Source organism: Leptodactylus fuscus, chromosome 7, assembly GCF_031893055.1.
Source record: "Leptodactylus fuscus isolate aLepFus1 chromosome 7, aLepFus1.hap2, whole genome shotgun sequence".
Classification (NCBI taxonomy): Eukaryota; Metazoa; Chordata; class Amphibia; order Anura; family Leptodactylidae; genus Leptodactylus; species Leptodactylus fuscus.
Genome location: NC_134271.1, coordinates 78965464 through 78977640, shown reverse-complemented (window position 1 = coordinate 78977640; position 12177 = coordinate 78965464). Strand labels below are relative to the sequence as shown.

At 43.1% G+C, this 12177-nt stretch overlaps 2 protein-coding genes across 4 annotated transcripts in view; one reads left to right on the top strand and one right to left on the bottom strand.

Moving 5' to 3' along the window:
- Positions 1-4239: 4239 nt before the first annotated feature.
- FCF1 (FCF1 rRNA-processing protein) lies at positions 4240-9042 on the bottom strand. The gene is made up of 8 exons (XM_075280658.1): positions 8997-9042; positions 8811-8878; positions 8663-8734; positions 6389-6537; positions 6223-6295; positions 5258-5345; positions 4996-5090; positions 4240-4913 (listed from the first exon to the last, which is right to left on the bottom strand). Exons 1-8 carry the CDS (start codon positions 8997-8999, stop codon positions 4865-4867), a joined length of 597 nt encoding a protein of 198 aa, XP_075136759.1. The 5' UTR covers positions 9000-9042; the 3' UTR covers positions 4240-4864.
- Positions 9043-9108: 66 nt separating this feature from the next.
- The window catches only part of AREL1 (apoptosis resistant E3 ubiquitin protein ligase 1), a 19720-nt gene continuing 16651 nt past the window's right edge, over positions 9109-12177 (top strand). The window contains exons 1-6 of one of the 3 annotated variants that reach the window (XM_075282281.1): positions 9114-9174; positions 10863-10930; positions 11065-11291; positions 11400-11637; positions 11713-11876; positions 11966-12137. In XM_075282281.1, the coding sequence (XP_075138382.1) occupies positions 10915-10930; positions 11065-11291; positions 11400-11637; positions 11713-11876; positions 11966-12137 (817 nt within the window). In that variant the 5' untranslated portion in view covers positions 9114-9174; positions 10863-10914. Of the gene's footprint in view, positions 9175-10862; positions 10931-11064; positions 11292-11399; positions 11877-11965; positions 12138-12177 lie in introns of all 3 variants that reach the window. The other 2 variants (XM_075282280.1, XM_075282279.1) reach the window with 2 other exon arrangements.

Here is a 12177-nt window from a genome sequence, read left to right as displayed (position 1 = left end):
GCAATTGGGAAGGAAAAAAAAAATTGGATTTTTGTACACACTGCAAAATCCTTTTCTCGTTGTATTCATTGGAGGACACCGCACCACGGGTATAGAACTGGCCACTAGGAGAATGACATTACGAATAGCAAAATATGTCAGCTCTGCATGTGGGCTATACCTTCTCCAGTCACTATGCTAACCAGTTTGTATTGCAGTAGTAGGAGAGAGACAAAACAAAAATAGATCACATATTCAACACCCCCAACATATCCTGAACCCAAAAAAACCCAAAGCAGCCTGGGCAGGAACAATAAAAAAACAAGGGTTTTATCTGTGTCCCCCAATTAATACAATGACAAAAAGGATTTTACAGCACAAAAATTAATTTTTCTTGCTTATTTCATTGGGGAACACAGCATTATGGGATGCCCTAGAGTAAGCCCAGAGAATGGGAATTACACAGCCAGGTGAGCAACCAGTTGCTTGCAGAACCAAACCTTATGATTCAAGCTGACATCAGCAGAGGCCACAGAATGGATTTGGTAAAATTTGATGAAAGTGTGGACAGAGGCCCAATTAGCAGCCTTTCAGAACTAGGTGAAGGAGGCCTGATGCCTAACAGCCCAGAAGGCTCCTACATCTCTCGTGGAGTGAGCTGTCACTCAGAGTGACCGCGCCCTATCCTTGAACCGATAGGGCTCCCTGATCACATATTGAATCCATCAAGAGATTGAAGCAGCCAAGCCATTGCGAGGGTCCTCGGGGAATAAGAACAAGATGTCCAAGCAAAGAAATGGGTCAGTGAAAGAGAAATAGACCCAGATTGCCTGGACCACATCCAGGCAGTGAAGGGAACACTCATTTTGATGCTTGGGGTTTGGGCAGAAAGAGGTTAAGACAATGCCCTGTTGATATGGAAGGAAGAAACCACCTTAAGGAGAAAAGAAGGTAGAAGACAAAGACCAACCTTGTCTTTATGGAGAACAAGAAAAAAAGGCTTCCAGGACCAAACAGCCAGTTCGGAGACATTGTGCATGGAGGTAATGGCCACCAGGAAAGCAACCTTCCAAGACAGAAGACAAAGAGAGATCTCATGCTAAGGTTTGAAGGGAGGAGCCTGAAGCACCTCAAGTACAAGATTAAGATTGTATGATTCCATAGGAGGACGATAGAGAGGAGCGCAGTGCGCCACTCCCTGCAGGAAGGTCTTTAAATGAGAATAGAAAGACCAGGGTCTTCTGGAAAAGAATGGAAAGATCATAAACCTGTCCCTTAAGAGAAGAGAGGCCAACACCTTGGTCCACACTGGACTTGAGAAAAGGATAACTGATGAAAATCATTACTCTTACATCAGTGGACATAGGACTTTCACATGGGTTGGTAGATCTTAACTGACTGGGGTCTCTGGGCATTGAGCATGGTTTGGATAACAGGCTTTGAAAAACCATACAGCATCAGAACTGCAGGCTTTAACCTTTTCCCGACATCCGCCGTACTAGTACGACAGACACCAGGTGTATAAAGATGGCGGCCGCTAGTGAGTCGGGCAGACACCATAGCCACTGGGTGTCTGTATTTTATTAACCTATCTGCTGTTATTAACCCCTCTAGCACCTTGGTCAAAGCTGACCGAGGCGCTAATTTACTGGGGATCGCCAGTCTCGGGAGCAAGCTCTGAACGGAGCGGAATTGCGCTTGTCCGAGAATTCAAATGCAGCAGCGCGATCTAACCGAAAGAACATCCAGAGCGGAGGAGAGCAGACTGGGCATAAGCAATGGAGGGGCATAAATACAGGTATGACGTGTGTGTGGGGGGGAGTAGTGCTCAGAGGCCCCAATGCTCCATGGGTTCATTTACATAAAGTAATTAACCAGGATTACAGCAGAGTGGCGGGGAAAAAAAAAAAAAAGAAGGCAGTTGTAGAATAGCCAGGCATGTCTATCTCAAAACCACTGACACCAATGATAGAACCGCTTTAAAAGTTCAAATCACCCCCTTTCCTTAGAACACATATAAAAGTACTTAATTACTGTGAAACACATTACGTGTCCCTGTGTCTGAAGATGCCCGGTATACAAACTATAAAAATTGTTTTCCTGTACGGTAAACGCTGTATAGGGGGGGGGGGGGGGGAACAAAAGTGCCAAAATGCCGTTCTTTCACTGTTTTGCCTCTAATAAAAATTTGAATAAAATGTGATCCAAGCAATAGACATTACCAGAAATACTATAACTAAAAAGTACATCTGGTCATGTACACGGAAGTATAAAAAAAGTTACAGGTGTCATAATATAGCAACTTGCACAGTTTTAGATTTTTGTTTAGGGGTAAAAATGTAAATAAAACCATATAAATTTGGTATCCCTGGAATCAAACCGAAACACAATACAGGTGACATGTCATGTCATGGCTACACTGTAAAGCGGCATTCACCCGGAGTAACGCGGCGCTGATTCTGGCACGATAACTCGTGTAAGAATCAGCGCTGCAAAACAGAAGCCCATTGACTTCAATGGGTTCCATTTAATGCACGTAACACACTGAAGTCAATGAGATTCTGTTTTGCGCTGATTCTTACACGAGTTATCGTGCCAGAATCAGCACCGTGTTACTCCGTGTGAATGCCCCCTGAACGCCGTAAAAACAAACCCTGTAAGAAAGTCGCACAAATGCACTTTTTCTTCAAATTCACCCCATTCTGAAGTTTTTTTCTCAGCTTCTCAGTATATAGTACAGAATAATTAATGGTGGTATCATGAATACAAATTTGTCACTCAGGAAAAAAAAAAAAAAAGAAATTTTTCCTGCAATCATTAAGACCTCATATGGCTCAGAGTGATAAAATAAAAAAGTCAAGGGGTTTGGAAGGGGGAGTCAATAACGAATGTTTAAAAATTCCTCTGGCGGGAGGGGTTAAAGTACAGGCAATTTCCTTGATATTTAAAGGGGGTATCCAGCTTCCAAAAATGATCACATACATCCACAGCAGTGCTAAATATTCACTATTTCCTTGTGCGCCCTTTTCTTGGCTTATTTTACTTGAGACTCCTTGTATCACTTATTTACATGTAGGGAGTCTGTCAACAAACTAGTTCCCATGATTCGTCTGTCTGATATCTGCCTGAGTTTGCTGCTCACGGGGCAGAATGAGTTTGCAAATAACACATCACAGCAGCATATGACCTCAAAAGTGGGAGTGATTTATTAACAGATTTCATTGCAGGGGAGAATGGAGGGGAAGAATAGAGATGAGCAAACACTATTCGGATCAGCCGTTCTGAACAGCACGCTCCCATAAAAATGAATGGAAGCAGCTGGCACGTACACTTTGCCGGCGGCCGGTCGCTTAACCCCCCCGCGTGCCGGCTACGTCCATTCATTTCTATGGGAGCGTGCTGTTCGGAAAGGCTGTTCCGAACAGTGTTCGTTCTTCTCTATGGAAGAAGATTAAACTTTCTTGTTGTTTATTTCCCTCAAACCTCCAAAACAGCATAAGGCTTCCCCTCCCTGGAATTTCTTTTGCTGATCTTGTTATAGAAGTCTTATCTAGTTAAGGTTGTCTTTTGAGCATTGGAAAGTACCCATTAATAACTGAAGCTTGTATGAGGAGGGACCAATTTATTCAGTTTCCATTGAGTTGCTTTTAAGTGTAAACTTCATCCTTTTCATCTTAAAGACATGAAGACAGATTCCTGGTTGATATTTTGTTGCAGATACATATTGGAAAAAATGCACAGAACAAAAGGGTGAGGCAGCTTTCCCTGACTAGGAATGGTAACTGTAGAAGAGCTGGTAAGTTTCTAATCACTAAGGCACTGAACATTTGGACATGTGTGCAAATGGAGTGGTAGGTCACATACATAGCCACTGCTCTGTTCGTTTCTACAGGACGGACGGCGTTCATGAGCGCCTGTCTTCTGATATTTTCATTAATCTAGTGTGCCAGTGTCCAGAAAAATAAATAAATAAAACTCAGTCATGGCTTCTCTGGTGGGGGGTTGCGGGAAGAAGGAGTAGCATCAGAAGAATTGTGGTGCTTACAGTTTGAATCCAACCAAGAACAACAGCTGCAAGGACTTTATATGTTCTCTCCATGTTTGTGTGGGTTTTCTCCAGGTACTGGTATGAAATTTAGATTGTGAGCCGTACTTGGGACATTGTTTACTATATCTGTAAAGCACTGTGGAACACGATGGCGCTATATAAGTAACAAAATAATAATCCATACAATTTAAATTTAAGAACCATACAAGTTTACTAACAATATGTCATTCTTACATTTGCTGTTGAGTTAGATGCGAGACAGCTCAATAGTGAATACCTGGCCACTGCTTTAGTCTTCACAATGGGTAACATCTGATGGTTAGTGTGAAAATAATGCTGTTTACACCAAGTTTACACTAGCATTGGGCTATCTGTTGTTCTGGTTTGTTGGAGAGGCAGACTGTCATAACAGTGGTTACACATGGAGCCCGGCAGACCTCAAATGACTTTAATGTCATTTTAAAACTGAAACCAGCAGAGGAAAAAAATCCTTGCTGACATTTTAACAGAGCTGCCAATGCAGACATGAACTTAGCCTATAACAGCGAGAAAAAGAAGTCATATAGCATGTAATACATGTCATGTAGCACGTAAGTCATGCAGCATGTAATACAGGGGCAAATACCAGCTATGTGCTGATAAATGACAAATTCTGCCAAACTCTTCAGGAACATCATCATATTCCTATTTTACTCTACTTGCTCACTGAGAAACCAAGTCCAATAACTTTGTTACATGAAGGTGCTGTACTCAAATGTTCCACAGATCCTGGGAAAAAAAAAAAAAAAAATATCTCGACAACAAATTGCTGAGGCAGAGAGTCAGTCTGAGATGGTGCTACAAGCGTGGGGCTCCATAGTCATCCGGCATCCTTTCAATATTGTATCTGCAGGGAAGACAATAAAGAAAGTTGCAAAGGCAGAACATTCACACTGGAAAGCAGCTGAACAAGGGCAGTCAGTTCTCACCTGTGGTTAGAGATGTACATGATGGGTACCCCAGGAATCTTTCGTATCCGCCTTTTCAGGTCTCGGTCCACTGTGGCCACTATGTAACATTTGTGCTTTTAAAAATAAAAAAAAAAAAAAAAGAATTTTTTTTTTTTAAAATGTCAGTTAATAAAGCCCACCAAAAAATTACCACATCCCACATTTCTATGCGTATAACGTTCATATCTCTTAACTACCAGACAATAACTAATTCCCCTCTTGCTACCACCAAAACACTCACCTGAGTAACCCTCTGGACTAGACAGTCATCAGCGTAGGTTCCTTGGTGTGTGCATGGAAGGCGTTCAAATGTGGGGTCCTTGGCAATCCTAATGAAGACAACATTAGAGAAGACTGAACAAGTGACAAACAGCACCACAATACACCCAATACTACTGATCTGTGATCTGCCACCTGTCAGATAATTCCTCAATTCTTTCTACAAAGCTGGTAATACATAATAGATACAGTACAGACCAAAAGTTTGGACACGCCTTCTGATTCAAAGAGTTTTCTGTATTTTCATGACTATGAAAATTGAAGAATCACACTGAAGGCATCAAAACTATGAATTAACACATGTGGAACAAAAAAGTGTGAAACAACTGAAAATATGTCTTATATTCTAGGTTCTTCAAAGTAGCCACCTTTTGCTTGGATTCCTGCTTTGCACACTCTTGGCATTCTCTTATTGGAGCTTCAAGAGGTAGTCACCAGAAATGGTCTTCCAACAGTCTTGAAGGAGTTCCCAGAGATGCTTAGCACTTGTGTGAATCTACAATTTTCATAGTCATGAAAATACAGAAAACTCTTTGAATGAGATGGTGTGTCCAAACTTTTGGTCTGTACTGTATATCTGCCCAATATGCTAGTTATTTGGGACTGGTCAACTATCCAGTGTGTATAGTATCCTTCTGACTATTACCCAAAGACAGATGTCCCCAAAGACAGATGTCAGGAGATAACAGATTGGGCAATTGGATATCAACTATACAAAATTTTTGCTCTGAGAAAGAAAAGCAGCTGCTTGAAAAATCTGCAGCAGCTTTCTCTACTCTTCTTACCAGGGTTAGATATATATTTGTGAATATAAGCACTAAGATAGCTATTTGCCAAATAAATGAACTCCCTAGAATGTATGGCCAAGTTTTATTTTCTCAACAGAATCTGAAAGTCACTCCTCATGTGGCCTGAACATAAACCTACCTGAGAGCTACTCTGTATTTCTGCCCTAGTTTCTCCAGTTCTGCCATTACACAGTCCGTGATACAAGGGACACCTAGAGAAAGATGATATGTATATCAGTTACATTACAGAGAGTCAAGCATGCCTAGTCATGTACTAAGAGGCAGAACACTCCCCATAGACTTACACTTGGCATACAGACAATCCATCATTGACTGCACCAGATCCAGCTTGGCTTTGATGGAGAAATTGATGAAGTTGGTGTCCACAAGAACGTAGTAGGGGGGTCCTAGATTGGTATTATACTGGAAAAACAAGCAGGAAGGCACCTGTGGGCTAAACAAAATGAAAAACATACAATATTAAAAGGGGTTTCTCCACAACCATACATAAGAAGAACCTGTCAGGTTGATTTTATACACTAAACTGGCACCTGTGCTATTGTTCAATAGATACTAAAAATACGTCACTTGGACAACTGACAAATGGTGCACAGAAAGGGGCTCAACACATAATCTGAAGAAGAATATTTCTGGCACCCAGACTGTAGTTAGGTGAATAAAACTACACTTTTTAAAAATTTGCAATCCAAAACTCAATCACTGAGTAATGTTTCAGTCAACATTATCTTCGACAGACATTGGGTTGCCAAGTGGAAGTTGGAGCAGGAGAAAGTCATCCACTTTGGGAGAGGAAAGACAAAGAAGCTGTATAGGCTCTGTATGCAGGGTTGCATTTTGGATGTCAAATTTAAAAAAAAAAAAAAAAAAAAAAAGTTGAGTTAATTCGCCCAACTACAATTTGAGTGGCAGAATTATTCTTCTGTGTTGATGTTGTTGAGTGAAGTCGGGAAAGCCCTCCTCCGGTTTCACTGAAGAACTGCGCCAGGAATACAGCCACAGTCAAGTATAAAGTTACAAATGGGCTACTTGGGACACTAAACCCAAGGTCCATAAGAACCTGTGGGAGATTTAATGTCCTAAATTGTCCTAACAGGTTCCCTTTGACCCATTACCAACAAACACTGTAATACTATGCCATCACTTTAAACATTGCACCTGCTCAGCAAGTGTAAAAAAGCAAAAGCATCATTTCTTGACATCCTCTACTTTGTGTCACATGCATTAATTCATCTCCTACTTGGAGGACCACAATAAAGAACTACAGTCACACATTCTCACACCATAAACATCACTGAGAACACAGCCTGTTCACTAGAGATCTGGTTCTGTCACTTGTAGCCAATTTGGAAAAGAGCAAATCAGTGTAGTCGTTAGTGAGCATGCAGCCTGTCTAGTCACTAGAGAGCGGTGCTCATACTGAGAAGGAAGAGTTAACCAAAGAAGGATTGAGAAAATAATCTGCTGACAATCTGCTTGCTGTGACAGAAGCACCCTCACGCCTCCAGAGAGAGCAAAGACTGATTGTCATTTTTAGGCCTTGGACATCCTCCAAGGACAGATAACTCAGCAGTTACAGAAAACTTTAGTTACATAGAATTTCTTTGTATAACCAATTGCTTACTGCATATATTAGAATACACCTAATAAACTGTCTGTATAAAGAAATCGTGAACCTTTTTTAAAGCGCGCACACACCATCTTATGTGCAGATACACTTGTCTGTGTCTTCATTTTAAGCATATGGTGAGGGAGCTGGGATCCGGATCCTAGTCTCCAATATGTTTGGAAAAAGTCAACAATAGCTGGCCTTCTTTAGGAAAGCCAACCTAACAACACTAAATAAGAAGCAGCCTGTCTAGTCACTAGAGAGCGGTGCTCATACTAAGCATGCAGCCTGTCTAGTCACTAGAGAGCGGTGCTCATACTAAGCATGCAGCCTGTCTAGTCACTAGAGAGCGGTGCTCATACTAAGCATGCAGCCTGTCTAGTCACTAGAGAGCGGTGCTCATACTAAGCATGCAGCCTGTCTAGTCACTAGAGAGCGGTGCTCATACTAAGCATGCAGCCTGTCTAGTCACTAGAGAGCGGTGCTCATACTAAGCATGCAGCCTGTCTAGTCACTAGAGAGCGGTGCTCATACTAAGCATGCAGCCTGTCTAGTCACTAGAGAGCGGTGCTCATACTAAGCATGCAGCCTGTCTAGTCACTAGAGAGCGGTGCTCATACTAAGCATGCAGCCTGTCTAGTCACTAGAGAGCGGTGCTCATACTAAGCATGCAGCCTGTCTAGTCACTAGAGAGCGGTGCTCATACTAAGCATGCAGCCTGTCTAGTCACTAGAGAGCGGTGCTCATACTAAGCATGCAGCCCGTCTAGTCACTAGACAGCATTAGTACAAATCACCAAGCTTGCAGCAGTGTGTGATCACTGAGCACACAGGTTATCAATTTACTAGACAGTGCTACTATTGTTATGCATGCAGTCTACCCAGTCACTAGAAAGCAGCTGTGCCGGTACGTAGCATGCAGCCTATCCATGTTGAAGGTTTAGGGGTCTTACACTTCTGTTTCCTTGATGGCGCTCGGATCCTTCACCACCTTCTTATTAGATGCTGCTCGATCCTTTTCTTTTCTAAAGATAAGAGGATATAGAGTGAGTGGGGAGAGAGGAGCTGGTTGAGACATGCCCGGTCCTAGACTCCACTTACATGCGCTGGTCCTTTAAGCTGAGCCTCCTCTTCACCGCCGCATACTTCTTCGCTTGCTTCTGTTTTCCCTGGTTAACAAACGCCAGAGATGTAAGTAACGTAATTCCGGGGGGAGCGCACCCCCTGCTAAATATCCCCCGCCCCTACAATTCCTCACACCGTAAGGCTCCGGTCTCCCGTACTTACCATGCTGCCGGTCTCTCGCGTCGCGCTCTGATGACGGCAGTTTAACGCCTACCTCTCTAGTGGTTACTTGAAGCGGAAGTCCAACCCCCATACCCGGAACCGGCTCTCTTGTAAGTCACGTGATCTGCGGACCCAAACAAACAGAAGACAAATTAGGAGCTCCAGCGCCTCTTATGTGGTATGAAGCGTCGTGTGCGGTGCAGGGGGGGGGAATGGAGGGCTTTTTAGGGGGCTAATCGGGTGTAGATGGTGGGTAAGTAAACGTTGGCGTAGGAGGAGTGTGTGGGGTGTAGAGGGTAAATTGGGTGTTGGGGACAGGAGGAGCGTGTGGGGTGTAGAGGGTTAATTAACTACCTGTAAGAGAGCTGAAAGGTGTGGGCATTTGGGATGTAGAGGGATAGTAAATAGGATGTTAGGACAGCAGGGGGGGTGTAATGTAGAAGGTGAACAGAGTATTAGGGGGTAGACCAACAATATCAGACACAAATGCACACCTGTCCCTCCATGACAGCTGCAGACTCCATGAATCCACAAAATCAGCCCCAGTGACGGATTGTCAATCTAATGGAACACTTACTAATAACCGTAAGACACCTTCAGGCCACTACATAGCAAAAATAAAATGCATCCTATACAGGGCCATATGTAGACCTGGACCACCCTGCAGAATACGTCTTACTGGTTCCCCAAATGTAAGGTGCATTAGGGGGAAAGGTGGATGGAAATCCCTGATATACTGAGACAGGCACCAACTCTTCATGCAGTGTGATGTGACATTCACCAGGCTCTTCACTGTGATAATTTTTCTGACATACTAACTACATGTGGAGAAGCCAGTAAGACCTATCCTATATATCCTGCAGGGTGATTTAGGTATGTATAGGGTCTCTGTAAAGGGCTTTATGCTTGCGATGTGTTAAGGTTATTATTAAACGCTAAGTTTTTCTAGATTGACAATATATATCACTGGTGCTCATTTTGTGGTATTAGGGGGGAGTTGTTACCTATGGCTTGTAGAGAATAAATATTTGAGGGATGGGAGTTAGGTGTGTGGTGTAAAGGGTAAATAAATGAGCTATTAGTCAGTAGAGGGGATATATGATGTGTTAAGGGGGGATATGGGTGTGTGAAGTTTAGCTGGTAAATGTATTGTTGGGGGGAGTGTTGGGTGTTAGGGGGCAATAAAGGCATGTGTGCCAGGAAAGTTTCATCAGAAGTTTTCAGACAATAGGGCTGCAGGAGTTGTTGAGGTTTATAAATAAGATGTTGGGGGTAGTCGGGATGTTTTAAATATTAATGATTAACTCATGTTTCTGGAAGGCATAAAAGATGTGTGGGATAGAAGGTAAATAAATATATTGTTAGTGGGCACGGGATTTGTGGGGTTTATAAATGGGTCATTAGGAGACAGTACCAATGTGTGAGATATAGAGTAAAAATGGTTATCAAGGAATATTAGTTGTGTAGGGTAAGTAATAAATGAGCTTTTAGGGCACAGTAGTTATATGTGATGGGAAATAAATTTACAGCAGGGGTGTGTGAGATGTAGAGGGTAAATATATGTGTAATTAGGGGGCAATACCAGTGTGTGAGGAGTAGAGGGTTAGTAAATAGCTTTGTAGGAGTTGTGTGGGGCTAAATAAATGGGTTACTGGAGTAGGAGTAGGAGTTGTATGGTGTATAGCGTGTAAATAGACAATCAGTTCTGCTTTTGGGAGTATTTGGCATTTCTCCTAGCGGACTGATAGGTTGCAATTTACTACAAGACTTTCTCATTAACAGTGTGATCAGCCATGTGATGGAACAGATATACATGTGAGATACAGATGTAGATTGTGTGTTTAGTGCCTACTTCTCTATTACTAGGAGACATGTGGAGGCGAAGATGCTATGAAGAAGACGTTCACCGTCCGCACTGATGTTGTACGTTATCGGTGAGCCTTTATTCCCTCCCCTATGTGTGCTATGTATAGTAGTTGAATGTGCCCTCTGCCTTGTCATTCTGGGCAGTGTATTGGGAGATTTTACAGGTCTGGCTCCTGATAACACGTGTGTTTGTCTCCTGCAGGTAGTGTCACAGGCTTAATGTGTGTGCTGTTGGTCACCATTAAATTCCTGTTTGAATTAAGTTCCCGTGTCCTAACTTTCTGGCATCATGAGGGACGGGAACGTGGCACAGAGCGTACCATCTACAACTATGTGCGAGGAAAGTATCTTGAACCACGTGCTTGCCAAGTGTCCTGGGACTGGAATGAGCCCTGTGAGGTGGGGCAGTCAATGGGATTTCGAGTACATGTGAGAACTTGACTTTTTTTTCTGATAATTTCATCAACCCCACCCAAATTCTGCCCTCCACCCCACTTTCCTTATTGTAATTCATTTGTGTTGTTGGCTTTTCCCTAGTTATTTTATAGGAATGGACATCCATTCCCTGTCAGTGGCACAGTTGCTCTGCGAGTTCGCATTACACATACAGAATTGTCACTTGATGTCCCGGTAACTCTGGAGGTGATGCAGGATCCTATGAGGAATGTGGTTAAAGCGGCTTTCACAGTGCGACGGTCTGGGAGATATCAAATCAGCATCAGTGTTGGTGGACTCAGTGTTGGGAATAGCCCTTACTATAAGGCCTTTCACCCAGGTAAGTGGTGGCTGTGGATCCAAGAAGATGAGTATTTGTGTCTCGAGAGTGTAAGTCATGGTCTGTTCCTTGCAGGTGTAGTCGTTCCAGCAAAGACACAGATTGTTTGCCACTTCTCCACTCTGGTTCTGACATGCGGGGAGCAGCACACACTTCAGATTGCTCCTCGTGACCAATATGGAAATGCAGCCAGTGACAGTGTGAAGGACTTGGAGAGTTATACTCTGAGTCTTAGTGAGGTAAGTTCCTTGCTCTCTCCCTGCCTCAGTGATCACACCTTCATTAGTTATTAATACAGAAGGATTATGGCTTTTCTCTCCCTTGCTAGCTTGGTGTGGTGGGAATGGCTGATGGCTGTTGCCAGACAACAGTCTGCCATGGCAAACAGAACCGGGTCCTGATGCATCTGACTCTACTACAGACGGGATGTTTCCAGGCCACTCTGCGCTACCAGGGACGTCCAATCAGCAATGGACACTTCAACATTATTGTCCTTAGTGGTGAGGTTCTTTGACTGCTTACTTCTAACCCTCACTCACT